Here is a 27,724-nt window from a genome sequence, read left to right as displayed (position 1 = left end):
TTGATAGGAAACCAAATAACTGCGCACTCCATAAACATGGCTATTATGAAAAGCTTAGAAGAATAAAGGCAATATCCTTGTATCCCTTTATTTCTATTTCACTGTTACATTCTGTCTTAAAACACACATAAATTTGTGCTTGTAATGTGACAAAATATAAAGAAGATCGTGGAGTGCAGCCATATTTACGAGGCACATCTTCAGGGGAAAACAAAATGCCCTGAAGTAGAATGAAACTCCCCAGATACTCAGTTCCAAAATGACACTTGTGTGATGAAGGCCGGTAATAAATAGAAAGCCCAAGTGTGTATGTGTTTTCATGTCTGGTCATGCCATTGGTAAGTCCCTCTATTCACCCCTTTGATTGACACACACCAACAAGTGAACTCCTGGTAGCACTGAGCGCCCGACAATAAGCTCCATTTGGCTCATGGAAGGTGTGAAATGGCTCACTTCTGCCCGAGTCCCCCTTGCCTTTGTTGTGGGGGCTGATTTTAGCAGACAGAGGCAGCTTCACAGGGAGTGAGAATCCTTCTGCTTATTCACCAGGCAGCCAGCCTGTGACACAGCCCTGAACTCCACCCACTTTTACGTACAACACTCACACACTCTGACTTCATCAACGCTCTCCCTGCCCAGCCCTCACACAGAACAAGTCTGACTTTTGCAGGGAGCACAAGGTTCTCTCTGGACGCCGCTCCTCCATCACAGACGGGACAGTACAATTTATTAAAAATTTTTTTTTGCCTTCAGAGCAGCGCTAAGCCCCACAGGTCAGAGCAACATGGGGAGCAGCATTTCATGTGTCCCCCAACATAACTTCAGGTACTCCAGCAAGAGTTTCATTCGCAGAAACAGGTAAGAAGAGCTCAACTCATCCAGGTTTTCCAAACTTGCGTTGCTGTGTTCTCCCAGCACATGTCATGCTTTGTTATTTTAGACTCAGTATTTCAGCTGGGAGGAATTCTTGGTATCTGTCGAGAGTTTGAGCTGAAGGTTGTGAATGTTACCAGGCATGGTTGTGGATCAGGTGGTGATACTGGATGGACACCAAGTCGTGCCCGTGCACAAGTGTCAATGATCCAGTTACCATTCTTTTTGCTTCTGAGGTAACCTCTCAGCTGTCAGTAAATCTAGTTTTCTTTAAGAGAACATAGAACTTGACCTTATTTATTAATGAAAAATTATAATAACGTAAAATTTAAGTTTTGTTGCGCCACTAACATATGACAACTCCTTGTGGGAAGTGACCTACTCTGATGACTTTAGACTTGGACACATAAGTGGATTATATTTTGTTTTCTATATAGTTTCCTGCACCCTCCTTGGAATAAATGCCTGGGCATGTCCCAACTCTGCAGTTGTCACATCTGATTGTGATTAGCTTATTGTGGATGCAGTTTTTAATCCACTGAGTGACCTTAAAAGATCTGATTTACCCCATTTTAGATAAATAATAACAATTTAAAAAAGCAGAAACCGAGTTGTAGCTCAACAAGTGAAACTGGAACAGCGAGCTTCTAAACGGGATTCATGTTTCCTGTAGCCTTCTCTCTCTTTGTGACATTGTATCAGGTGAGGCTCAGGTATTCCCCAAAGAAAATGAGGACGAGCTCTGCTGAATGCCACAGCAGTGACTTGGGGAATGTTGGGTGTGCAAAACGATTACCTGTCTATTATTTACAATGCATACCTCTTTCGCTTTACAACTGCAAGATTGCATGACAATGTGAGGCTTTCATACTTTCCTTTGTGTGCGAGTCAATTCAAAATAAAAAGAGATCTTCAAAAAAGGAACACTATCACTCTCTTGACACCCATGAATGATTAATTCTGGATGTGGACTTCCTGAATAGACAGACCTTGGTTCCCAACTCGCAAACAAAAGGCTGCGTTGTTGCACGGCGAGGACACTGGCACACATGTGCACAGATAAGCAGATAAAGTACGAGCTGACACCGTAAAAAAGTAGCACCAGTTCTATCTCTGCAGCGAGCGTGCTTCCTTATAAAAGTGTGACAGTAATGGTAACAGATGAACCGCATGCAAAACAAAGGGGGCCACTGAGTGCTGATTTTCCTATGCATATGCTCACCATCAGAGGCACAAGACCTGATTGTCCTTTTAAATGGCTGTCGTTGATGGAGTAAATGCAATGGCAGTGACTTTGATCAACTTGTAAAAAAAGCAAAAAAAAAACACGATTAGCGGTCATTAATCTGCAGCAAAGCTTTAAGAAGAAGAAGAAGAAGAATTACTTTATTCATCCCAGCAGGGAAATTATTTAACCGGATATAATCTGTTTTTTATTTACATGTATTGTCTCCACCAAGAGCAGGAAATTATCTTTCCCAACTGTGAACAATAGAAATCCACTTCAGCCATTATGGAGTTCAGACGATTATTTTTGCACAAAAAAAATGATTCTGGAGTTGACATTTTAACTTCCTTGCAGACTTTGATGTGAAGTTACCTTAATCCATTTTGGGTCTACGTGTTTGTTAGTCACAGTTAATGCATATTCCACACTTACCCAGGATTGCATCAGAAGAGCGTCAGCGCCATCTACTGGTTGGAGTTATGCAAAATTCTGTGTAATTTTTCAAATGTTCCAACTAGACAGAAAAACAAATTTTCTATATATAATTGCAAAATATTTCAGTAATTATTTATTTGCAATTAGCATGGTTAGCGAAGTTAGCATCGGAAAACAGCATATCTGAGTTTTCCGTTGAGCAGGTGTTCGCAAAGTTTTCACCTTCAAACTTGCAAAAAACTTTAAGACACTTCCAAGTCTGGCTATAATCATGACAATGACGGCGTATTACATTGCGATAAAATGGCACCATAAACAGGATCCACAGCTAATGTTTCTTTTATCTTTTGTACAACGCACAACGTAGCTGTACTCTGTTCTGGCTTCCTGTTTTCTGCTGCTTGCTCTCTCTCACTTTCCTGCAGCTTGAGTTTTATTTGAAACAGCTTGTTCCATCTTCGTGCTTCCTCTTACATAATCTACAAGTACATATCAATACTGAAATTAGCTAACTTTATGAGTCTAATTACTCAGTAACCACACTCAAACCAGGAGTATTGTTACAGTGACTAGATATGCTGCTTTCACTGGTAGGAAAAAGATTTGATCTTTGAGAGTACAACACGCCAGACAATCTGAAGATCAACCAAGTGACCAGCCAATTTTTCTGTGAATCTCTAATCATGGTAAACATCTAATTGTGAGCATTAACAAATTACATTCTTGTCTCTCATGCAGCAGTCGTCTGTTTCGCAAGAAGAATCCCCAAGAGGGACAGGAGAAATCCAACAGCATCATAAATATCTTGTGCACGGTCACTCCAAGGAAGGTAAGAAACTCCTTCATCTCCCCTGACACAGCGATAACAAAGCAATAAATCATCCATTCGACATGAAAAAATGCTCTACATACAAACATTCCTCAGTGATCTTACCCCAACTTTTACTATTAAAACAGTTTCTGGATGTTTATGTTTCTGTGACCGGTTGCAGGAAATGTCTCCTAAAGATCTACAGACGATAGAGAATATAAAATGGGACCCTCCTTTCGCCTATGACCCGGCCAGTGGGTGGAAGAAGAGCAGCATCAATGTGAAGAATTTCGGACGGATGATTCACAGCTCCAAAGTTCGTTTCCGTTTCCTGCACTGCCAGGTGAGCGGAACAAAATCATTTAGCAATGACTGCATGATGAAATGTCAGGAAAGCAACAATAAAAGAAAAACAAACATCACCTCTAGCTCCTCAATGCGGTTTGTGACATTGACCGAACCCAGAATGACACATCATCCCAGTCATCCGTTCGAAGCCTGGGAAATCCAGATCTGAACAAAACAGGGGGAAAGTAACAGGCTTGCTCTACAGTTTCTGAGACCACACTTTGGTTTTGACGTGGTGGCTGGCTGTGAATAATCCACTCGGTTTCAATCAAACAAGATTGCAAGCCTGTGTTTGGACATGCTCTCATCTGCCACAGTTGTGAAACCTCCTCAACACAGTTAGAACCTCAGGGTAGAGACAGTTGTTCTGATCACAAGGGCTGATAGAGGACATGCCGGCTCCTTGCGGTGGGAAATGTGATTTTTCAGAGCTGTGTCACAACAACGTTGTCAGAAGCGTAGGACCAAAGATTGATTAAAGGAATAGCGTCACAATGGCAAAAGAACACAATGTATTTTAACAAATCACACACAAACAGAGAAATGTCCAACTTGAACATTTTGTGAGTCATCCAATGCTAAATGAACTAACTGTACCATTTTTTTGGTTTAATTTTTGTATATTATGATTCATTTAAAACATTTCTCTCTCATCCTACATTTTAAATTGACCAATTAATGGCTTTCCAACTCCTCTGCAGGACATACACGACTGCTACCTGGATCTCTTTGAATCACATCTTCATTTTGTCTCCAACAACACAACTGGGCTAACCTATCAGGTGAGAACTTTTCAAATACACAGTGACACACTGTCTCAGCTATGTCTATCTTTTTAACTTTTACAAGTTTGATTTTATGAATTCATAAATTTTGATGCGTACACCATCTTGGCTACCAGCACGTTGTTAGTAAACAGAAAGTATGATTAAGTTACTTCAGCTGTCTCGTAAAGCGATTGCGGCCATTAATCATCCGTTTACTGTGCATGCTGGGAACTCAACCCCCTGCCAAAGAGAGACAGCTACGCACCTGCGTGCGGCGTTAGTCAGACTGCAGACAAGCTCAGAAAGAAGACAGGCAGGGATTCATCACTGATTTACACAGGCTGACCTCAGTAACATGGTGATTTGTCCCTTAATGTTATAAAAATCTGATCTGAATGACATCATAAACACAGCAGGGGAATGTGTCACACAGTGGCTTTCAAACTGTGGTACCAGAACCACTGGTGCTGCTTGGGCTACCCTTAGTTTTACTCAGTGGAAAATGTGTACTTAAGTGCAAGATAAACCCAAATCTATTGTTTTGAACCAGAAACAAGCTTTTGTCACTATTCACCTGGGTTACATTTACCTTTGAAGTTGGAACATGGATCTGGGAATAACCTCAAACACAATCATGTTTCAGTTCCGAGTTAAAAAGCTGTTTAGTTTCTGAATGTTCGCCGACTTAGTTAACCACTGTTACAATCACAGGCTGAAACAATACATCTGTCCACATTTTATATATTGTATACTACGGTGCATGAACATTTTGTCAAAAGTTGAAATACATTTTTACTGCATCTATCACAAGGTTTGCACGCTGAATTTTGAAATTGGAAGAGGTGAAAATCTTTTCTGTGCCACATACCAGCTTCTAAAGACTTTTCAGATTTTTTCCCCCCAACTTCAAACTTTGAAAATTAAACATCTAAATAAATCTGGAGCCCCTGGTTACATTGTAGCCTTCCACCAATCCTGCATTGCCAGCTTCAAGTCCTCCTACTGTAGCTCCTACTGATATATTCTATGTGGTGGTAATTGGAAAACATTGTATTTACTGTGGTGGTTTTTCTAGAAAGTTTGAGAAGCACCCTGATAAAAGCAGAAACATCTTTGTCCATTTTTGTTTAACATCTATGATGATAATGAGGCTTTATTTTGAATATGTTAAAATTATTATCATTAGCAGTATTAGCATTGTTCTATTTGTAAGCCAAAATACACAAAGCATGCAGTCATGCATTTTCATCCATGGTATATAAATGGTGGTTTAGAACAGCCAATCAACGCCCTTCTTTCTCCCTGTACTTTTCAGAAAATTTTATTTTTTACCACTTGTTAACTGGGTCATGCTTCAGCATTGTTTCATTTTCACACAGTCACCCCACCTGCATAAATGCAGAATGTGTCTGGTAGCTGCTTGTTTGTGGCTTTGTGTCTAAGATATTCTTGTTACGTTGCACAGGGAACTCTACCATTGAAGGAGCTTTCTATCTGCAACCTGCAGCAGAACTGTAATCACAGCCAACCAGAGGAATATGCCTTCCAAATAAACGGTAAGTTTGTCTTTGAGAGAAACAATCCAGGCAGTTGTTGGCACAGAGCGCTGGTATGTTATAATCATCGGTTGTGTTTTATTGGTTATCACTCTCAATAAAAATACAGAGGGTTTAGAAGTTAGTGAGATTTCAACATCTTTTTTTTGTTTGTTTTTTGGTTTAAAACACACTATTTTCAGGTTTCAGCCTCTCCCGTTTTATCCTGTTTCAGTGATTGAAAGGTGCCGCGACCCTCCTCACCTCTTCACCTCCAGTCAAACTCCAGACTAACTAGAGCCAGGACCCCTTCACCCATCGGTCAGGCGAGGGCGGGGGGTAAACTGGTCTTAAAAGCCTTGCTTGTTAGACAACAGGTGCACCTCAGTCAGCCCAGCTGTCGTGCTGAAAAGCCCGGCTACCGCTCTTAACCTTGTCACTTCACATGATCTATGACACAGTCCAAAAACTGCAGATCAATATCTGCTGGAAATATAAATTTGCTGTTTATCTTTTGAGAAAACGAGCAAACAAAAACCCCTTTGGGATAATCTTCCTCAGTCGTGACAGTGTAAGGTTTCTGTTATTGTAGCTCCTCATCATTTCCATCTGTCTAAAGTCTTTGCTGTCAAAATATATAAACTCTTTGGTGTTCCTTTTATCGTAAAATAGCCCTGCAGTTTCTCAGATCAGACTTTCCACATTCCAGTGTTATGTTTCAGCACTCATATTCTTTGGTATGAACCCTTTTTTTTGCCATTTGGGAGGCCTCACTGACAGGAAACATGTAGAAGGAAGTAAGGATAAGTTCTGAGTCAAAGGAAAGATATGACGTAGAGTTGCTCCGCGAGATGAATGTTGGCTTGTTAGAAGGTGACGAAGCAAACGCAACTCTGGAGGATGTTGAAGAGTTCCCGGAAGACCCTGCATAGTTTAAATTAATGTGGCTGTGAAAGTCGGCTAATGACGGATAATTGCTTGTAACAACAGCTTGTAACTTCTGTAAACTAACCGATGGTTTAAATACACACATCTTGCTGGAATTTAGTATAAAAAAAACCTTTAAGAGAGTGAAACAGTTCAAGTTTTGCCAGTAAAAGCCCTTAATTTAAAGCCAGTAAAAGAAAAACAACTCCCAGCCAAGCTACTGCTTATCTCGGAGCGGTCAACGTTCAGAGGTTCGGTTCCAGACTATTAAGAGTACAAAGCCACAGGCTGAAATGAAACAAAATATCTCTGGTGGTTATCTGTGGTATGTGCAGTTCTGATAGGTAGAGGGGGATTGCAGATTGGATCATCCTGGCCCTGTTTGCCCCCTCTGGGTAAGAGCAGTCTGTGGGAGGCAGCTCTTGCTCCAATCTTGAAAATACCAAACACAGCAGGTCAACGGGGCCTTCAGGAGGTTACATGTGGTCTGCATGTGTTAACTTTTCCTGTATTTGTTGCGTAACCTGCAGTAAACAAAGTTGGAGAGTGATTTCCTTCTTGTTTATGCTAACGTGACTGAAAGACACACCTGAATGACTCGTTTTCTTTTCAATCCCGTCCCTCAGGTGTCAGCCTGAATCCCATCATCGTCTACTGCGCCAGTCAAGACGAAATGGACCTGTGGTTTGGCCTCCTCAAGGAGAGCATCGAGCAGAATGGAGGCACTGCCATCCAACCCGAAAATTACACCAGAGTGAGAGTAAGCCACAGAAGAAAAAAGTTACTTTTCCTTCTGGATATTATTTCCGAATTCAAAGGCATTGCTTGACTGTATATTTTAATCTACCTCAGCTTTTGTTTCCAGCCACTCCTGATGAAACAGGATGTGTGAGTGTGCAAATACAGTGAGTCACTTAAGGACGCTGCTGGATTTCCTTGAAGTCCTGCATAACAGGGAGAGGCTTGGACCGCATTACGACCTACTTTAAACTGAATGGGGTTGAAATGCTGACCCCAACCTCACAGGAGGTTGATGAAACACGCAAGCCTGTTGTCATAAGAGAACAAAACAACAAAAGTAAAGCACCATATAGTATTATCAGCATCCTTGGTAAAGACATGTAAAAGGCTTAAAAAATAGTATTAAGTTGCAAAGAGCACAATAAGTGCAGTCGGCTCACAGGTAGCAGACCTTATTTTAGCCAGCTGACTGGTAGTGAGCAGCAACAGTTGTTAGAGGGGCACAACACAGCCTGAAAATATGTCTGTTACTCGTGCACTTTCACTAGCATCTCATTAAAAAACACGTAAAATCTTGGAATTAAAATTATGAAAAATTTGTGTTATTTCAAACTGCTGCATTTTACAAATTTGGTTTATCCTGATACGTGCAAATGGTCCATACCGAGCAACAACATAATTGCTACTCGTCTAAACTTGCCCATAAAAGCAATAACCAAAACATTTAAAAACTTGAAGTGTCACAAAGAACTTTGTTTTGCTGCAATGCACCATGGACAGAAAGGTTAGGGGGTTAAAAGAAACCCTCCCAAACTCACTCACTTAAAGTAAAGTGAGTTTATTTTAAAATTAATTTATTTTAAACACATCTCACCAGTGCAGTAGATGTTTAAAAAGGCTTTGAATTTAAGGCATTTTCTATTCCAAGAATAGAAATCAGATCATGATCATTCACACTTGATAATCCCGCTTCAATTTCTGGTCCTGCAGCTAAACCAGAACAAATCTGAAGGAAGAGAGGAGCTGAGGAACTCCATCAACAGAGAGCCCATCTATGAGTGGGAGGGCTCTCAGAGAGACAGCCTGGGCCCCATCGCCTACGTCACCAAAGTCCGACTGCAGCACCTGCCCTGCCAGGTATGACTCTACCGGTCCTTATCAGGAGTGAATCACTCGCATGTTTCTGGAAACACACGGTGAAGTACAGCTGAGTGCAATTTGTGACACAAATACTGTATGTTTCCAAAGTGTGGGAATTTCTTCTCACGCTGAATAAAAGCAGGATAACATCAGCTCTGAAGACAGGTGACTCATAGTTTTCAAATTGCGCAACACTCTGCATTACCTCAACACAATCCAAAGGGTGAATTAAAAGGGAGTCCATATTTTTCCTTCAGCCTAAATATGCACCATGCAGTTCCTTAGAAGTGCACCTCAGAGTTGGCAGCATTTAACCAGATGGCAAGACCTATCGGTGAGGAGAATCAGATAAGAGCTCTATAAACATTGCTACAGCAGCTTCGCACAGCAGCTAATCAAAGCAGAAGTTCTGACACGTCTGGCATGAATATATCCGTTAATTCTTCATGGGAAGCAGCGGCAGCTCTATTGATGTGATTTAGGGCCTGGGCGTGAGATAGGCATTTGCTCGGCTCACAGAGCGACTCGACTCACCTCACAGCTGGAATGTCAGCTGTCTGTCCAGAGACACGCCCTCTCCAAGAGAGAGGAAACATAAACTCTGTCAGTCTGCCACACCTTTCAATGCCCCATGAACTGGTTCGACCTGAGATCTTACGGGAAACTTCTCAAACATAAAGCTTAATATTTGTTTTTGTTTGCACCGGATCTCACTGTCTTTTCTTTTCTGGAGTTCTCAGGGTTTTGCCTTCTTGCTTTGAGAATAATTTAGATACCCGTTTATCTTTCAGAACCTTAAGGATGTAGTTTTAGACTTTTTTAAACAGAGTCCTGTTAAAACGTCATAGGCACCTAATGTTTTTTCTTGCAGAAGATAACTCTTTTGGCATCTTCATTTCGTAACAATCCTGGTTAGTTGTTCCCAGAAGCTAAACGGTGGTCTGATAGGAGTCAAGTCCAAGATGGACTATCACTTTAAAACAAATCAAATGTCCGAAATCTCCAGCAGCTTATGCCAACACTATCTTTTTTTATCCCTAGATGTTCTAGAGGTTCTGTCAAAAGAGTACATGCATTTAATATCTTATGTGCAAAACAAAAAACATTTTTTTAGGATAAATCTGGATAAGTTGATCTTGATGTAAAGTTGATTTCTCCCATAAAACAACTACAAAATGTTGTTTTATGACACCAGTTTATATATTTTAATGAAGTTTTTTTAAATAAATATTAGAGGTTAGAGAGATTTCACACACTTCATATTTACATGCAGTAAATAACTCCATTGGAGCCCTCATTTGGTATTAATCCAGATTAGCTGGTCCACGCTAAAGCTGAGACGCACCAAAACCAAAGTTTATTTCTACTGCTTTAAAATAGTGAGCTAGAATGTCATAGCCATTAGCTTTTGTATGTAAGAGAACAACTGAATTATCTACTGTGTTAACGGTTTAACCTTTAAACAGAACCTTGAAACTAATGAAAGTTGAAAGTTTACTACCTGAAAAAATCATTGCCAAGAGAAAAGGAAAAAGTGCTTCATTACTACCATATCTTCACAGGAACAAAGTGACAGATTGCTGGTGATGTACCCTTCCACCCTGATCATCTTATCAGAGGAGAGCAACGGGCTCTTCTATAAGGTAATGTTCACCTCCTTATACTCTTCTACTTAAAGATTGTGCTCCTATTAGTCGATGTGTTTGCACAAAGGAGTTGTTCTAAAGTGTCCTTCTGATTACAGGGCAAGCTTCCACTCAACATGATTACAGTAACCACTCCCTGTCAGGACGTTAAGCCCAACACCTTTATGATCGAAGGTAGGTGTGCTTAATCAGCAGCACTGGCACGTTGATAAGGGAACATTATATGTTTTATGCTAAGTGGCTAGCTGTTGAATTGTCTTGCGTCACAGAGCGTAACCCCTCAATGAATGAGAGGGTTTTTTTACACTTGGTGAATAATGTTCTTGCTGTAGCACATTCCAGTGAGCAAGCAGACCGAATGACGGTCTTTGTTTCTCTGTCCGCTCTTCACAGGGAAGCTGATCAACCCCATAGTGGTGTCCTGTCTGGACAGAACAGAGTTCTGTGACTGGATCCAGCAGTTCAAAGCCGTTGACGTCCCTGTTCTCAGCCCTCCACCCCCCGTGTATGACATCATATACACGCCAACAAACAAAGAGGTGAGGGCTGCTCCCTGTCACACTCAGACAGGGATAGGGCAACATAATGTTGCTGTCTACAGCTGATGGTGAATTTAAAGAGCAAATACATCTGCTAAACTGGTAGAGCAGGAATAGAGCCATGTGGTGGGAAAACCATGGGCCCTAAAAACTATTTAGGGAAAATAATTCCATGTTTTTGTATTACTAGGTAGTAATACCTTGCATTCTTTCATCTCCAGCAAGCAACAAAGTTCGATAGATGGAGTGGAAACAGCCAAGGAAGAGCGGAGTCGCTCAAATACAACCAGCCGCCAAGCGGGCGTGGGTCCTTGAACCTTCAGGTACCAGTTCATGAGGAAAACCTGATGTCTCCAGGATACTCTGAGCCTCTCTGTGTAAGTCAACCTTGTCCTGCTCATTCAATCAATAGATCAGTAATTACTGAAGTGAGCTTCTCCCTTGGTATGTTTTGCAAAAGTCCAGATTAGCTAGTTTCTATGGGCTGAAGCAAACATTATAGTCCAAGAGTAGCCAAAACCAGAGCAAATTTCTGTTCTCTTAAAACAGCCGCAGTCCTAAAAATGTCATGGCAATTTATGAAAAACTATTTCATTAACCTTCAAAGTACCATCAAGGTTGCCTTCAATAGTTATTGTAGGGAAGCTTATGTCTATTTGCAGGGGAAGTGGAGAATGGAGGTGGTGTTTCACCGACAATCTTCCTGTTTTATGTTACTCTGAACAGAAAAGCCTACCTCTATTTCCTGCCTTTAAAGGTACTTCTGCTTCTAGATCTGCCCAGTGTATATATGAAAGCAGTTTTAGGGTTTATATAAAAGCGTCTAAATAAACCACAACAATACTTTTGATATTGTAGTTGTCTTAAGATGTTAGAGGTCCACTTTGGTCTTGGACCCTCTCAGGCTTTTCTCAGCAAGCTCAACTAATCTGGATTCAATCCAAATGAAGAATCTAAGAGAGCCATCTGCTCCAGGTTAAATATTAATTGCTTGCTTGTAAAATCCTTAACTATCCATTTTAAAGTTTTAAACTAATCAAACAAACAACAATTAATATGGTTGGAGTTAGTTGTCCTTGCGTTACCAGCACTCATTTCAGAGAACTGAGAGACACCTTTTATCAAATAAATGATTAAGCATGGGCTAAGCCCACAGTACTCCCCTCACTACTGTTCAGGTGGTGAGACATAGCACGGAAAACAAAACGACAAAATCACCTTCAGATGCACTTCTCAAAGTTCTGACTCAGCAGAAAAAGTTTGATTGTAAACTTCTGTGTTCTTTTGAAGTCCAGAGGCTTTCTGCATTATCAGGACCTCTGACCAAACTCCCCCAGACGTAGAGTTTGCATCCTCCCTGCCCGTCCAATTAGCTTAAAAAGAGGGCCGAGTGCCCAGAAGTAATGTTGCTGCTAAACCTTTGACCTTAACCACCACTCTTCCAATTAATTTGATGGAGATGTTTTTCTCTAACTCTCAAATGACTTTGTTAACTAAAAACAGACTATGACACCATAGAGTCAAGTCTGTCAAGAAAACTCGCATGGCTGACTTTCCCTCCTGAATGTGACTCTTGCTCCCTACAGTACAGCTCCAGTCGCCCCTCCTCAATCGAGACGGCCCGACTGGGCAGCAGGACCAACAGCGTGTCCTCCCAGACCAGGCCGGACCGCGACCCGAGACCTTTGTCGCTGCGCTACTCCTCGCCGCAGCACGGCTCCTACCTGCAGCCTGCGGAGAGCGCCCCGCTGTCTCAGCTCTACAGCACTCCCTACTCCGCCCTGCAGCGTGTCAGCCCTCAGCGGCTGGAGAAAGCCCCGCTGGTCAAGGTAAGTCGGTCTGGCGTCGAGCTCGATAACCAAATATTCCCTTTGAGACTGTGGGCTCACTTTACATGCCATGTGTGCAGAAACTGAAATAGAAACAGTCGGTTGCAAGATTGTGGGAGGGTTCATCTTCTGGGGTTAACTGATGGGAAAAATACAGACTGGGGTTGAAAGATCAATCGTTTTTATCATGCATATAATTTAACATCTATTATGATTCATAAACAAAGTGTTTTTACTACCCTTCTGCTTCAGATATTCGTCTGAGATTATCCAAAATGTTTATTTAAAAACATGTTGCACCTGAGGAAATTGCATTCATTTTTGCTTCCTTAGCTCACATTTGATTCTGTTTGGATCAGTCTAACAGCTGGAGCACACCACAGACATCCCTGAACTACTCTCTGAGTGCCAGCCAACGCCACTCTGACCTGTGCGCCCTGCGTCAGCCCTTGTCTCCCCTGTACGATGAGCCTTGCACCCCAGAGATCTTCAGCCTGGAGGAGCCCAGGCCAGTGGTAAGTGGGTCAATGACACTGGATCTTTAGTTTCAGTTTACACCTGAACAGACTATCTGACATCAAGCAGTGCACACCAACAAACTCAAGGACATTGTTAGTGCTGGAACTGTTAACTCTGAAGGAAGTTTCACAAAAATAATGTAAAGCCAGATAAAATTGTTGGAAGCCTTGTTTCTAGAAGACAAGCCTTATTACAAGTACAGAAACGCATTTATTTCAAATATTTTGATTTTTGTCTCTCGCTCTTTCAGCAGAAGAGCTGGAACAAACCAATCCAACACAACCATCAGGATGCCCATCTCCTACCCTCGTCTTTCCAGCTACGCACTCCCCCCATGGGCAGGCGCACAGGGAGAAACCTGGCCCTGGCCAACACCCAGGCGCAGGTTTCAGGCCTACATGTGGAAATGCCTCAAAGCCAAGCAGAGCAGAGAGCAGAGGCCGTGTCGAGGCTGAAGCTCCTGCCGATGCCCGGTCACGTCCAAGAGCAGGTGAGGCAGGAAACAGGTCCACACTTCCCAGTTTGCTTCAGTTTCTGGAATGCTAGGCTTCAAAGAGAAATACCAGGGCACTATGAGAAAGTAGAGCTAGTTTATATACTTGTGCTGAAGGGGATATTTAAACAGATGCTGCAAGTGAAAGGCACGCTTTGGAACATGGTGATTGTTTGTTGATTTTTTTCTGTTTTCACATCTGCTGACAGATGCATCTCCCATCAAGCTCTGTGAGGAACGCTTCTCATGCGCCTTATGGCTACTCACTAGGTAAGAATTTATGAAAAACTCCTTTGTACTCATTGGTTTCTGTTTTAACTCCAGGGTTCAGGTGTGCTCATACAAAAGTCTTAATATCTCTTGAACTTTTACCCATTTTGTACAGTTACACAGGCAAGCTTCAATTTATTGGGATTTTAAGTAACAGACAAACACAAAGTGAACCACAAATGCGAAGTGGGAGGAAAAGAGATGTGGATTTCTACATCACAAACAAATATAAGAAAAGTGTCCAATGTAATGTACTCAGTCCCCTTTTTTGTTCGATGCTCTTAATTAAAATTCAGGAAATCAACACACTTTCAAACAGCACCTATTAAAGACATAATGTCGGTTGGTGTTTAATCTCAGTATAATTTCAGCAATTCTATGAAGGCCTCAGAGATACTTTGTAGTGGCATAATGATATCCGGAGAGGGGAGAAGACTCTGGGTAAACAGTATCCGATGGTGAAAGGCGAATGACTTAACACCGGTAAAGCCCTGCCGGTTCGGTACGCTCACGTATCGGGCGAATTCGGCGATATTTCCAACCCGGACACACGCAGAATGTTTATCTGCGGAGGAGCCAAGAGCAACATTTTGTAAAAAGCGACACCAACACAAAACAAGAGAGGACTCCCGGGTATTTTCTAATGTTGCTAAAGAAGCTACAACTGAGAAAGAAAAGTGGACCGTCACCGAACCACAACTTTCTGTCACCGTTTTCCCAGCAACAATAAAGTTACGTAGCTGTTCTGCACTTTACTAAATTACTCACCTAAAACAACGTCAAGCTGAATATTTATATTCCAGATTCTGGAGAAAAGTCCAAATAGATTATCTGTAGCATCAGTTGACGAGATCCAAGAGTTCTACATGCTGCGTTCAGGTGCAGCTGGGAAACTAGGTTATCAAAATAGCAAAACAACTCTAAATTGATTTGAAAATGTTTTATTCTAAAATATGGACACAATCTTATTTCAAAATGTCTAAACACTGACATTGACAGTGGTTATTTTGTTGTGTAATCTATCTACCTAAGCTTTGGTTACGCCTGCTTAAGCTTCTTTATGAAATGAAGAAAATCCAACCAAATCTCCGTCACTTCTATGCACGCCACTTTTCAAGTTTTTGAACATATAATCTAATTTACTTTTAAAGTAATTTTTGTTGTTGTTTTTAGTTATTTAAAAAATCCTCATACACCCTGATGTTGTTCCGTGATTAAAGGATACTAAGCCATGACCTTAAAACCAGAATAACAACCTGGTTCAAGGCTGGTCTATCACGTAAAATATGTGGTAACAGCACAAAAGGTGAAAAGGGTCAAGAGGTGTGAATACTTTTGCAAGGCACTACATGCATACAATAAGTGCCTCTAATTGTGACAAGGATGCTGCATTTGAGGATTGGCTGGAAAAACAGGCACAATAATTGGCACCCTTTAAATCTAGACCTCTGACAAATGTGATTTATGGAACTTAGACGCAACTAAATGGCTAATTTAACACTGGATACACTCTGGTTGGATTGTTTGAGCTCTTGCTTCTGTCAGCAATATGACAAATGGTTGAAAGGTTGCAGAAGTGAAGGTGCATTGAGTGTGCAAAACGTGCCTCTGGAACGGGACCTATTGGTGTGACGTCCCATGATTAAAGGATCAACGTTCAGACAGGATATACATTTTCTTTGTGACTGACAGCACGCAACAGAACCGTCTGATAGGAATTTATTGCAAAGAGATTCTTTGGCAGGTTGTTGACATGTCATTTCATTTGTCAACTTGCATTTTTTGTATTATTAGAAGAGTAACAATGAGTTTGTTGCGGCATGCTACTCCTCAGGATTTACGCTGCGGTTGTAGTGTGAAACAAGACAAGGACACACCTACTCTGGGACTTTGTCCAAGTTCGTACAATCATGAAAAAGTTTCTTTGAAACTAATCGCATGGGAATTTTCTCTCACCTATAGATCGCCATTCTTACCTCGAACCCATGGACCCAGATGACCAGGAAGTGGACTATGACAACATTTGGGAGTACGACAGTGAGACTGGGATGATTCAGCCGGTGTGTGGAATTTCAACACAGTGGACAGGATTAGACTTTGGGGCCCAGGGCCTTGGTCCCATGGCAACTCGGCAGAAATGGTGCTAAAACAAAACAAAAGGCCCGGCACTCGTCTGGACGTGCGCAAACATCAGATCACTATCACAGGGATAATAAAAGCCAACGGTTGTGGCCGGAGCATCTGCTGGTGTGTACAGTGTGGAGTAACAAATCTGAGGAAGTGCTTTGTCAGATGTCAGGAGAGTGGGAGAAAAAATAAGACACTGCAACAGACGCATTTCACTTGTCTGGTTCATATGTAGCATTTAAGATGGGCACATACAGTGCATTGTATGTAACTTTATTATAATAATTATTATTATTTTATGTATTATTTAACTCCATCGTTGCTATTTCATTTGCATTATCTTTATGATTCTTTCATGTACTGTTTCATTTTGTTTCTAAATTAAATCAGTAAAAGCATTCCACTACAGCTTGACTTGTTACAAAGTATGTGATTATTTTTGTTTGTAAATGTTGTAAATTTAATAAGCCGCATTGTTAATGGAAAAAGATGTGGCTTGAACCGATTGTCCTAAAGGTGCTAACATTGTAAAAACTCATGCAATGTGAATGTGTGACTTTTCTATTTTTGTTTGGTGTGTTTTTTATTATTAATATTTGAAAAATAAAAGAGTGGAAAATATACCCACAAGTTTGTCTCTTTATTTCGAACATTTTTGATGTGGCAAAGTTGTAGGATGATCTTTGAAATTATTTAGAAACTTGTTGTTTTTTCTTAAAACCGAGGTGAAAAATAAATGCTAAACATAAAACATAAAAAAATACTTGAAATGTAAACTTATAACAAAAAAGAGATTATATTTTATGAAAAAAATGAGTTCTTAATTATATTGTCAGATTCTAATATGTTCAGATTTCAGAGACACATGTTCTTTAATAAGCATATTTGTTAACTTAGTTCTGGTTTTACATCTGGGATCATCCTTTGCATGTTATTATAGTGTATACCATTCCTCTCACACGGTGACTGCTGGTAAAGGCCGGAATAGAAAACAAAGGGCTTAGTGTACAAAGAATGTTTCCCCCTTTTCATTACACTGTTTGTTCATCATAACCTAAAGCACAGTCTTTAGTTAGAGTTTCATTTTCATTTCATTTTCATCATAAAAGTTCAGAGAAATTTCTAAAGAATGACAAGAAAATCAGCTTTTGTGAGCATTAAGTTGATATGTGAGGGATGCTACGACTTGCACTAAGGTTTTTAAAACTCTTGATTCTGTATAGCTTACATTTATAACTTTGAAATCCTTATCGTTCCTAAGAAAGGTGACTCACCTTGATACATTTCTGCATCAAATATTATTCGTTAAAATTGCAATAAGCCGTTCACATCCTTCCTCAGAATGATGGATTGCTACAGTCATTGACTTGATGTAGTCAGTTGTGGCTCCTCGATGAACTGATTTTGACTCAATTATATTTTACTCAGGCAAGTCGAAATTGACTCAATTTCGACTTGCCTGTAGGATCATATTGGATTGATTTGATTATATTTCTTTTCAAAAAATAAATCAACTCTGGTAGTTGAATTACGAACTTTTCGAAGTAAATTCACTCACTTGAAACTAAATAGGTCAAAGTTTGGGTGGAACAAGTTTGCCATCTACTGGAGAAAAATTGTTTTCCTGAATACTGAGTGTGTCTGTTGGACTGTGTAATTTAGTTAATTGAGTTAATTAATTTTTCAAACTCTAGAATTAGGTCTAAAAAATTTCCATTACAGATTTATTTTAGTTTTTTTGTCAATATTTGACATCGTCAGACAAATTTTAATCAGACAAAGATAACTTGTGGCAATACAAAAAACCCTGTGTTTTAAATTACAATTTAAGAAAGGAACAAGGCATATCCAATCCAACCTGGCCCAGTGTGAAAACATAATTTCTTCTTAATAAATCATGCATGAATACCACTTGTAGAATCAAACAGTCACTTGACAAGAACCTTTTTGTCAACATGAAGCAGGGTAAAACATTTAAAAAAAGAAACGCATCATGCTCTGATCGAAAGAAATACAAGAACAGAAGGCAAAAAGAAAAAAAAAGGAAAGAAATCACTGATATTGGATAGTCTAGAAAGGGTTACAAGGCAATTTCTAAGGCTTTGTTACTAAGGTGAGCCACAGTGAGAATCATTTCATAGCTGACTTAAGTTCCTTCAGGAGTGCAACACTGTCCCATCCAGGTCACAGAAAAGCCCAGAATAACAGTCACAAGGGAGGAATTAGTTTTCCATGCGAGGCCAGGTTGAGTTGGAGGGCTTTTGTATAATTTGTTAGTTCAATTATAACTTAAAAATTGCTTTTTGTATTTACTAGTATTATTTTTTTCTAATATTTACGTTTGTTTCACGATCTGAATTCATCAAAAGAAATGACTTGACAAGTGAGGATAGTCTTCTTAGAACAGGAGTCGCCCCCTAGTGTTTAAGCCGCGACAGGTCTGAGTATTTCTTGAACAAGAACCAGAACACATATCAGACATACTTTTTTTCTTCTTTTAAATAAACCAGCGGCTCAGTGTGACATACACAGCAACAAGGACTTTACAGATGATCTACCAGGAACAAAATGCCCTTCAAGTAATTTATTACATGATTGATACTGGCACAAAATGCTGTTCTTAAAATAAAACATTCTTTTCCTTTCGGTAAACTACCATGTTTAATATAACACTGAACCCTGCTTCTACAAACTCAACAAGTAATTGGTGATGAGAATATTTTACACACTGGAATAAAAGCATCTGATACATAAAATTCCCATTTAGGGTCAAAGACTTCCCCCTGAATTGTTAAAGTGCCTCAAATTCACATTTATTTATCACACATTCATCTGTCATGTCATCTCAAGTCTGTCCAGCTCAGAGAAAACCTGCTGCTCATCTCCCGTCATTATTTACAAATTTCCCAAACCTTTTCTTTTTTTCTTACCTTTGGTCATTTTAAACCTCACGTGAATGCTCTCGGGTTTTAAGGGACGAAGAATTGAAAAAGTTTAACAAAAATTAAAACAATCTGAAGCTGAAAATGAATGTCTAGAGAGGTCAATGAAACTCTTGTTTCTACTAAGGACTGATGTCCTTTAGATGCTCAAAGAGACGTACAGAAAATAGAAAATAGTTTAGATTGAGAAAGATCAAGAATCTGTTAAGGCAGGATAGCGGGGCTTCGTTTCACTGGTTGCAGGCTCCACTTTGACGTACTTACGCAGGTATCTGATGGCAGACAGGGCACTCACATTTGCCAGGAGGACTAGAGAAAGGAGAAACCGAATGAGAGTCATGGCAATACTCACAGGAGATTGGAAATTTTCATTGTGGAGCTTGCTGTTGTGTATGTTTAAGAAATCACAACATAGCCTAAGAGTGATACTGAAAGTCCTTACAGTCTCTCCTAAGCTGTATATTTTTCCATTTAATGTCAGAATAAAAAAAAACTTTACGTTACAAAGCACTGTTTGCAAGCTCTCTCACTAAATTAAGGCTTATTGGTGCTTTACACAGTAGTAATATACCCACCGGCCTTCCAGGCATCACCAGCTTCAGGATTAGCAGTCTTCAGTACCCATGAAGCAAACGCAATACAAACCAAGCACAGATCCGACTGTTTCAGAGGCAGGAAGGGGGCATCTAACCCTGAAATAATAGGAATAATTTTAAATAAATGTACTATTTATGCACATGGGATTATAGAAAACTACTCATACAGCCAGGACAGGACATTGTTTTCAGCTGAGAAGTTCATAAAACCTGCACTAATGTCACAAAGATGAAACTAAACTGTTCAGCCAAAGATATAATTTTTTCAAAACCATAAGAAAATGAATTAAAGGCAATTACATTTTGAAAAAGTAGCTACCTACTCTAAGAGCAGGTAGCTCAACTTCCCCTCTAAGCATAAATCTCTGCACTCTTGGCAGCTTAGAGGAGACTCTCATTGAGTGAAGTCGAGTTATCACGTAGGACCATGCCTCTTGGCTCTAGCTTGGCGTTCTCTCAGTGTCATCTGACAGCTGGGGAAAAAGAATCTGACCTGGTCTCAAATGTTAGGGTAGAGTGGGTGACATTTCTACACCACAACCGCCAACATGTGAGACAAACAAAGAGAGACGGACTGAAAAGGTCAGATGAGTTACTATTGTGTTGTCCAGAAGACGGAACTAAATTTGATTCGGCTTAGGTTGCATGTACTCATAAACAGTTCTGGTGAGAAGTTTACAAACACTTCTCAGTGGCAATAATGGAGCATTAATTTCTTGCCCTTTGATGATTTATTAAAACTGTTCTCTTTCCAGACCTGTTGACCTGTTGGAAAAACTCAACTGTGACCAGGTTGTAACCATACAATTATTATTTTTTGGGACCTAGATCAGGGCTTTGAGATGGCCAGTCCAAACCGTTGACTCTGTTTCTGATGAGCCACTTTATAACTAATCTGGGTGTATGATTAGGGTCTTTCACCATTGACCCTGTTGACAAACTTCAATTTCCTGACTGATGTACTGAGATGTTGCTTCAAAGTTTCCACACATTATTCTTTCCTAAGGATCCCTTCTATTGCACGAACTGCACCAGTCCATCCTACAGCAAAACAGCCCTGTCTCATGACGCTGCCACCGCCTTACTTCACATCTGGGATAGTGTTCTCAAGTTACAAGCTTTTCTCTCCAAAAACTATGATTATTATGGCCAAAAACTTCAAATAAAAATGTCTCTCTGTTGTTATTTTGCCATATATCCAATAGAAATAAACAAAGTAATCCTAACTGAGCTAAAATGAGGAATATTTACTATATTTACCTCTTAACAAAAAATGTTAAGAGGTTTTAATTATTATTTTTTGAACGTTAATATCAGGCTAAACTGTAAATTTAACTTCGTAGTCTTATTACTGGATTCAAAATCATCCCTAAATGTATCTTTGTAATGGTACTAAGGAGTCCCTTCAGCCTAGAACAAATGTAAAAGGATATAATAAGCTTCCTCTTATATTAATTTTCTGTTACTGTTATTTCAATGTGTGTGTTTTGACCTGCTCAACAAATAAGCCATAATGTGCCCTAAAAACAATTTTTAATCATCCAATTTGTCCGTTAGGTTTGTTTGGTTACCTTGCTAAGCTTCGTTATCTATAAAACATATTGGTTTCAATAATCATGTTGTGCCCCCTAGGCTATACTTTTGACCCCTAAGCCCTTCTTATCAAAATAAAGGAGGACATTGGTGCTGTTGCTCCCTAACCTAGGGTGCAGCATTTAAGTCTTGAGGCTCCTGTTCTTTTTGTTTAATGTGTACCTTGGCAATTGAACTTCCTGTCACCTCAGGAAATATGTTTTTGTGGTCGAGGGTCCAACACACGTAGACGTTGTATGCAATAAAGTCATTTATGAAGTACTATTACGCAATTACAACAAATGGGTTTGTGGCAACCCTAGCTATAAGAGCCTAAGAAGTTTTTTTCCTTTTGTTTACTGTGTGCACTGTATATAATTTAGCTTACTTGGATCAGAAACAGTCACCTCCAACCCCTCGTATCGGCACGGCTGCAGTGCGAGCTGTCTGGAGATCCTTTCCTCCAGGTGGTACAGCAGTGGGTCGGGGAACATCACATCTGGGCTGCCCAGCGTGTTGACAGGAAAACCAATCTTCTGAAACTGATGACTGGAGCTCTGCCTCATGGGCACAAGCAAGTCTGTCCCCTCATCCTGGGCTGCAGGAGCTGTGAAGCTAACCTTCCTGAAGGAGAGTGAACTCAGAGAGAAGAGATTCTCTGTGATGTCGCTCTCTGTGAAGAAATTCTCGTACACATCTGTGGTAATCTGCCTGGAATTGAGTTTACGGCTGAACCTGGTCACCACCTTCACTGGGCGGTAGCTTTCCTCTTCGTCAGATTCCCCAGATGAATCGTCAGATGAGGAGGATGCAAAGAAGTGTTCATAGGCCTCTGGGAACTGGAAGTTTCTGCAAGTTGAGCGAGAGTACGAGAATATAGGAACTGGCTTGCCTTTGTTTTTCTCTGCTGCTGTTAAGAGAGGGGAGAAGAAGCTCTCATTGTCAAACTCTGAAAAGAAATGATCATAAGTTTCAGGGACAGAATTTCCACTGGTGTAGTGTGTGGTTGTATCTTCTCTTGCTGGCTGGCTGGAAATTGACTGTTTTTCTCCAAAGAAGTACTGAAATATGTCTGTGAACGAGATCCTGTAGGTGTTTGTAGAGGACGAAGGTAACGTTGTGTCTTTCTTTGATGTGCCACTCTCAGCAAAAAAGGTCAGGTTTTCTGTTTTTTGTTCTTCTAAGACTTGTAATCCATCGGCTTTGCATGTGTGGCTATACAAATCTGATTCCAAGGCTGCCAAATTGTGCACACTGACTGTTTTCGATATCTTTTTAAGGCATTTCTGAGGCCTCTCAGTGAGCACGGGTTGGGAATCAGTCTCACATTCCAACATCATGCTCTCTGGACCTGAATCTGGATTTTGACTGACTAGCACAGGATCACTCTGCCAGGTAACAGATCGTGGAGATGAGGAAACAACCTCACGGACCTCTTTGGTGGCTTCTTCTGGATTGGGCTCATCCTCTTCAGTAAAAATGCCTGAATCAACCACTGTTTCCTCGCTTTCTGTTACAGCTGGAAGTAAATCGTGTAGAACAGGTTTATCTGCATTTCGTAAGCCCAATATGTCGTTTATCGTCAGGTTCTCCATCTCCCTCCAGAATGACGACATTGCAAACACAGAATTCGGCATCCTGCCAGGTTCATCCACATCTTTGGATGCAGTGACGACTTCCTTCTCTTTACGCGCAAAGTCAGACTTTGATTCTTCTTGGCTTTTGGATCCATAAAATGTATGGTTTGCTTCCTGATCAGCCAAGAGGTTTGGCTCTTTTTCTTCTTGAACAGATTCATGCTCATTAACAGCTGAACAAAAAACTGAAAACTTGTTTTCACTGGAAAGTGAAAGGGCTGGTTCAGAGTCCAGAGTGGGGCGACACGACACATGTGTGATATCTGGAGGAGTTGTTTGTAAGTTTTCATTTTGCGACGCTTCAGTTTCTGTCTGAATGTCCCTCGTCGAGTTTGAAATTGGTGACATTTGTAAATTTTTGTGTTTCTCTGAGAAAATATTTGATGTTAGAACCTCTAAAGAATCTATTTGTTGTTCTATATCTAAACCAGAAACACTTCCAGATAAGTAGCTTTCGTTAGCTGACTTATTAATGTGCTCTGATGTTAGATAAGTACTGATTACTTCATCCAAAGACTCATCTTGCAATGCCCCTGGCTCAGAAGTGATCCCTCCAGTTGTGTGCACAGAAAAGGGAGTCTCTTCCAGTGTAGTGCCATTTTGATTTGTGTTCTGACCATCACTTTCCAGCTGTTCTTGACTTTCAAAGTCACTTTGACACACCGTGTGTTTCTCCAGACCAGAATTTCCAGCCTCCGCCGCCAGGGCAGACTTAGCAGTGGATAGGTTGCCGTTTTGGACGACTTCCATGGCAGGAGCACATGGCTCTGCACACGGTAAACGGCTGACCGATTTGACCTCTGCTGTTGAATGTTTTGCATGTTGTTCATTTCTACAGTCACTGGCTGACACATTTCTTTCATCAGATGGAGGAAGATTGGCAGATTTCGCTTCCTGCCTCTGAACCTTTGACTTTTCTGTTTCCACTTTAGCAGCTGAAACTGGCAAGAAGGGATGATTTCCAATCAAACCGGGGGCTTCTGTAACCTGAAACTCACCGTTTGGTTTTGAATTTGCTGCATCATTAGTAGTGTCATCACTTTGACTCAGAGGGGGTTTGGGTGTGTGGTTGGTTAAATAATTGCTGCCTGTGCATGCTTTCTGTTGGAGTGACTGGTACTGATTGTCACTTGGGGAAACAGAGAGGGAGAGCTCAATTTTTATCTCCTGAGCAGAGAAATTCTCTGGGAACTTGATGGTGGCGGGATTTGGAGTGAGAACATACGTGAGATTTTTATGTTCTTTTAAATCGAGTGTCTCCGTCGATAGAAACAGACGTCTTCCTTCTTTTACTGTCAAATGGTCCTCCTTTAAGTGCCTCTCACACGGATGTCCACCTTCACCTGCCTCCAGACTGAGTCGTCTCTTCCGTCTCCGCTTCCTCCTCAGGGAGACTAACTGGGACCCCTCAGGAGACGATATCTTGTCTTCTCTGTAGCTCCACTTTGTGCAGAAACTTTCCGGACTTGTCAACGTATCGTGCTTGACGTCGTCCATGCTTCTCCACATTTCCAATCTGCAGGGCTGAGCTCTTGAGTCTGAGCCAGCGATGCTCTCTGTTGAGTCATGGAGCGGATCGCGCCCCGCTACCTCATCGACCACACTGTCTGTGAAGTCGCCCTCTGTTATGTATAACTCTGTTTCAGGTGATTTGCAAAAGCTCGGTGGGGAGGTGCTGCAGGTTTCAGGTTCTGAGAAAAAGTTGGACTCGGCTGTATCTGTTTTCATTGTGTTGATGTTCCAGATGGGGTCAACAGGCCTCTGGCTCTCTTTGCCAAATGCTTTTTCCACTCCATCAGGCAGCGTGCTCCACTTAGCGCTGCCTTTTGGCAGAGCGCTTCCACTGACTTGGTGCTTCCCTTGATTTGCCTCTCTGTTGTTTCCAGCTCTCTCTTGGTCTGGCTCGGTCTCATTTAGACCTTTAAGCCTCTCAAGAAATATGTTGACAGACTGCAGGTGTATGTCCTCCTCACTGCCAGAGAGGACACTGTCAAATCCGCCGCTCTCTTTTGTCTCAAAGCGTCGCGCCACAGGAGGAGAGTCACCGCGCTTTAGGGGGCTGTCCACTGGGTGGCTGTTTGTTGGGGAGCCCAGCGTTGGGTAAACTCTTCGAGCTCTCTGGGTGAGAAGAGTGTCATCAAAATCACTCATCCCCGAGTCATCCACATGTGCTATTGAAGGAGGAAGTAGGTCGCACTCCTCACACTCCGCAAAGAAGCACTCCCAGTCTCGGTCGCTGATCTCCAAGCTGTACTCAAAGTCATCCATCTGGCTCTGGGCTCAACAGAACCTGTGATGTAAAAGCATATTTGTTACTTTAAGATGATTTCGACATTTCTAGATATACAATTGATACATATGCTTTAAAGCTGAAGTAGGTGACTTTTATTAAAAAATAAGTTTTTTTTACATATTTGTTAAAACTGTCACTTTGTTGTGACAGTAAAATATGATGCAGATAATTTCCTCCTTCTCCCTGTAGTCTTACTGCCACCTGCAGAAGCATACAGCCTGGTCAGAGACAGCCAATCAGATCCAGGAGGAGGGTCTTAGCACTGTCAATCATGCTTGTGTATGCGCTGTACACACCATCTTCCTTGTTCGTTGCTACGCTACAGCTCCTTCCGCACAACGGAGCCTGTCGTAAATGTGTAGGGTAATTGGCATGGCCAAAGTTGACAGCAGACAAACACTTTTTTTCTGTTTGCCATTAGCATATTTATTTGTAGGTACATGAGTGTGATTGACAGCCATAAAACCCTCCTCCTGGCTCTGATCGATTGTTTCTGACTGAACCATGTGTTTCTTCAGTTGGCAGTAGGAACACAAGAGTGATTATCTGTTTCATGTTCTACTGTGGCAACATAATGAAAGTTTTATGAAATGTGTCATGAACATATTTTTATAAAAGCTACATACTGCAGTTGTAACAAACACATTGCAAGTTTTTAAGTTCCAGTGCAAAGAAACTACTTTCATATTTTCAGCCTGAAGACAGAACAAGAAATGATCTGGACCCTTTCTTGAAAAACATTTTCATATGTGACAGTAAACATCACTGACTTCAATTTATTAAAAATACAAAAGACTTTGCAAACACTAAGTGTACTATACTTACTACAGACACAAGGAGGGCAAGTCAAAGGTGGGAACCATTGGAAGTCTGTCTTTCTACAGTTTGAAGATCTTTTTATGAGTGGAAAACATTTAAGAAAGAATCTAATAAGCAGTGATTGATGATTTGGACTTGTCTTAAATATGTGGGTTGATTTTTTTTTAAAACAAATTATCTTTTAAAATGTAGAATGAATAAACCTACTAAAACAAAATAGATTTTTTTTCCAAAATATTTTATCGTAGGGCTATGCTGCAGCAGTAACAGATGAAATCATTTTTACGTTTCTTTTACACATGTTTACAAAATGTGCTGATAAATATGCAGGTTAGTTCAGTTTCAATTGAAGACATTTAGTAATATACATAGAATTTTTTATGGTAGTTTTTATTATCATTGTTATTATCATGTAGAAAGTAATTACTTTCTCTATTAGCGTTAAACTTGAATGTGACAAGGTTAACTAAACTGGTACACTAATACAGCCAGCAATAAAAAAAAACAATCATATTATTTTATCTGAGTAGAATTTTGAAGCATTTGCTAATCATGCAAATAACATACTCAGAAATGTATCCTCTTTCAATGAGATTTATATAAATGAAAGTGTTATGAAAACAGGAAGTCCTTTTATACTTTTATTTTGGTTATTGAACACATACATTTCCACACTTCCACATGTTCCTACCTGTCCTGCTTCAGCTGTGACCTCGGTCCACACAGTTCAGAGGTGGAGGTAGACCCTGCAGAGCCATGTCATTTTCTCTCTGGTGGGCGTCTCCTCAGCAGCAGCAAGCAGTGCAGCAAGCCCCATGATTTGTTAAAAATAGAGCGGTGCTTTAGATCACGTAATACACACAGTGTTCTTACAGGCAGCTGTGTCTGACAGAGGCATAACATTTCAGAACTTTAAATAGATTTTCCACTGGTAACGCATGTGGTTTTGAATGTAATTTTAGTGTGCTGACTTGTTGCTGACCTCCGAAATCCTATGCTAATTAATTTTGGGAGATTTTTTTTTTTTTTTTTAATCACTTGCGCTATGATTTCTCATCAAAAGAGTTAAAATCCAGCAGAGGGAGCAGTAGCCTGTCAGTAACTGTAGAGCTGCAGGATCATGTGAAAGTGTGTGTCAGTCAGCTGGTAACAAAGTGACGTGATGGTTGCAGAGTCGATTCAAGCCTTTCCCTCCTAATGTTTCCAGATACAACCTGGGAATAAGAGAAAAGGAATGGCGGATTTGTTATAGCACAGGCAGAACGTCAAACAATTAAGGTTTACATTGTTTATTCATCTTATTAAATTGTCAAATTAAGGCTTTACTTCTGAATGATATATGGTGAGAGGTCAAATTCATCACTTAAAGGACAATGTTACATGTCATCACATTGTTAGGTGTAATGTAGTCGTGCAATGGTGTTTATATTCAAATACATTTGCTTCAGTCTGGCCTCTTTCCAACATTTTTGTGTTTTCTTAATCGCATAATGTTGATTTTGTTGATTTATTTGTTCATCAGATTTGAGGAAAGTTTATATTTGCATAGCTCAAATGCATTTTTGTATTTAATTTTAACGGCTTTCTTAATATTTGTTGCTTTAAGGCAGTTTTTAATAATAACACAGACTTCATCA

General features: G+C 40.5%; 2 protein-coding genes across 3 annotated transcripts; one reads left to right on the top strand and one right to left on the bottom strand.

The window, feature by feature from the left end:
- Window positions 1-642: 642 nt before the first annotated feature.
- Window positions 643-16,849, top strand: plekhn1 (pleckstrin homology domain containing N1). 2 transcript variants are annotated; one of them, XM_023338039.1, is made up of 16 exons: window positions 643-858; window positions 3,275-3,365; window positions 3,529-3,690; window positions 4,397-4,477; window positions 5,928-6,018; window positions 7,551-7,684; window positions 8,656-8,802; window positions 10,368-10,448; window positions 10,550-10,625; window positions 10,845-10,990; window positions 11,212-11,367; window positions 12,577-12,819; window positions 13,179-13,334; window positions 13,592-13,828; window positions 14,041-14,101; window positions 16,064-16,849. In XM_023338039.1, exons 1-16 carry the CDS (start codon window positions 785-787, stop codon window positions 16,246-16,248), a joined length of 2,121 nt encoding a protein of 706 aa, XP_023193807.1. In that variant the 5' UTR covers window positions 643-784; the 3' UTR covers window positions 16,249-16,849. The 2 variants fall into 2 exon arrangements, with proteins under 2 accessions (XP_023193807.1, XP_014328881.1); XM_014473395.2 differs by having other exon boundaries at window positions 13,589-13,828.
- A 174-nt stretch (window positions 16,850-17,023) lies between these two features.
- Window positions 17,024-26,882, bottom strand: perm1 (PPARGC1 and ESRR induced regulator, muscle 1). Its single transcript, XM_023341163.1, has 4 exons — window positions 26,779-26,882; window positions 21,727-25,265; window positions 19,746-19,862; window positions 17,024-19,479 (listed from the first exon to the last, which is right to left on the bottom strand). Exons 2-4 carry the CDS (start codon window positions 25,241-25,243, stop codon window positions 19,364-19,366), a joined length of 3,750 nt encoding a protein of 1,249 aa, XP_023196931.1. The 5' UTR covers window positions 25,244-25,265; window positions 26,779-26,882; the 3' UTR covers window positions 17,024-19,363.
- Between the last annotated feature and the right edge of the window lie 842 nt (window positions 26,883-27,724).

This window comes from Xiphophorus maculatus, chromosome 1, assembly GCF_002775205.1.
Source record: "Xiphophorus maculatus strain JP 163 A chromosome 1, X_maculatus-5.0-male, whole genome shotgun sequence".
In the NCBI taxonomy this organism is placed as follows: domain Eukaryota; kingdom Metazoa; phylum Chordata; class Actinopteri; order Cyprinodontiformes; family Poeciliidae; genus Xiphophorus; species Xiphophorus maculatus.
The sequence above is the reverse complement of the archived record's forward strand: the minus strand, read 5'-3'. Positions and strand labels throughout refer to the sequence as shown.

Coding starts and splice junctions, on each gene's coding strand:
- perm1 (XM_023341163.1), bottom strand. CDS start 25,243: ATGGATGACTTTGAGTACAGCTTGGAGATCAGCGACCGAGACTGGGAG. Junction 19,863..21,726: donor GGTGACTGTTTCTGATCCAA/GTAAGCTAAATT, acceptor CTATTATTTCAG/GGTTAGATGCCCCCTTCCTG. Junction 19,480..19,745: donor TGGTGATGCCTGGAAGGCCG/GTGGGTATATTA, acceptor TCCTTTCTCTAG/TCCTCCTGGCAAATGTGAGT.
- plekhn1 (XM_014473395.2), top strand. CDS start 785: ATGGGGAGCAGCATTTCATGTGTCCCCCAACATAACTTCAGGTACTCC. Junction 859..3,274: donor AGTTTCATTCGCAGAAACAG/GTAAGAAGAGCT, acceptor TCTCTCATGCAG/CAGTCGTCTGTTTCGCAAGA. Junction 10,626..10,844: donor CAACACCTTTATGATCGAAG/GTAGGTGTGCTT, acceptor CGCTCTTCACAG/GGAAGCTGATCAACCCCATA.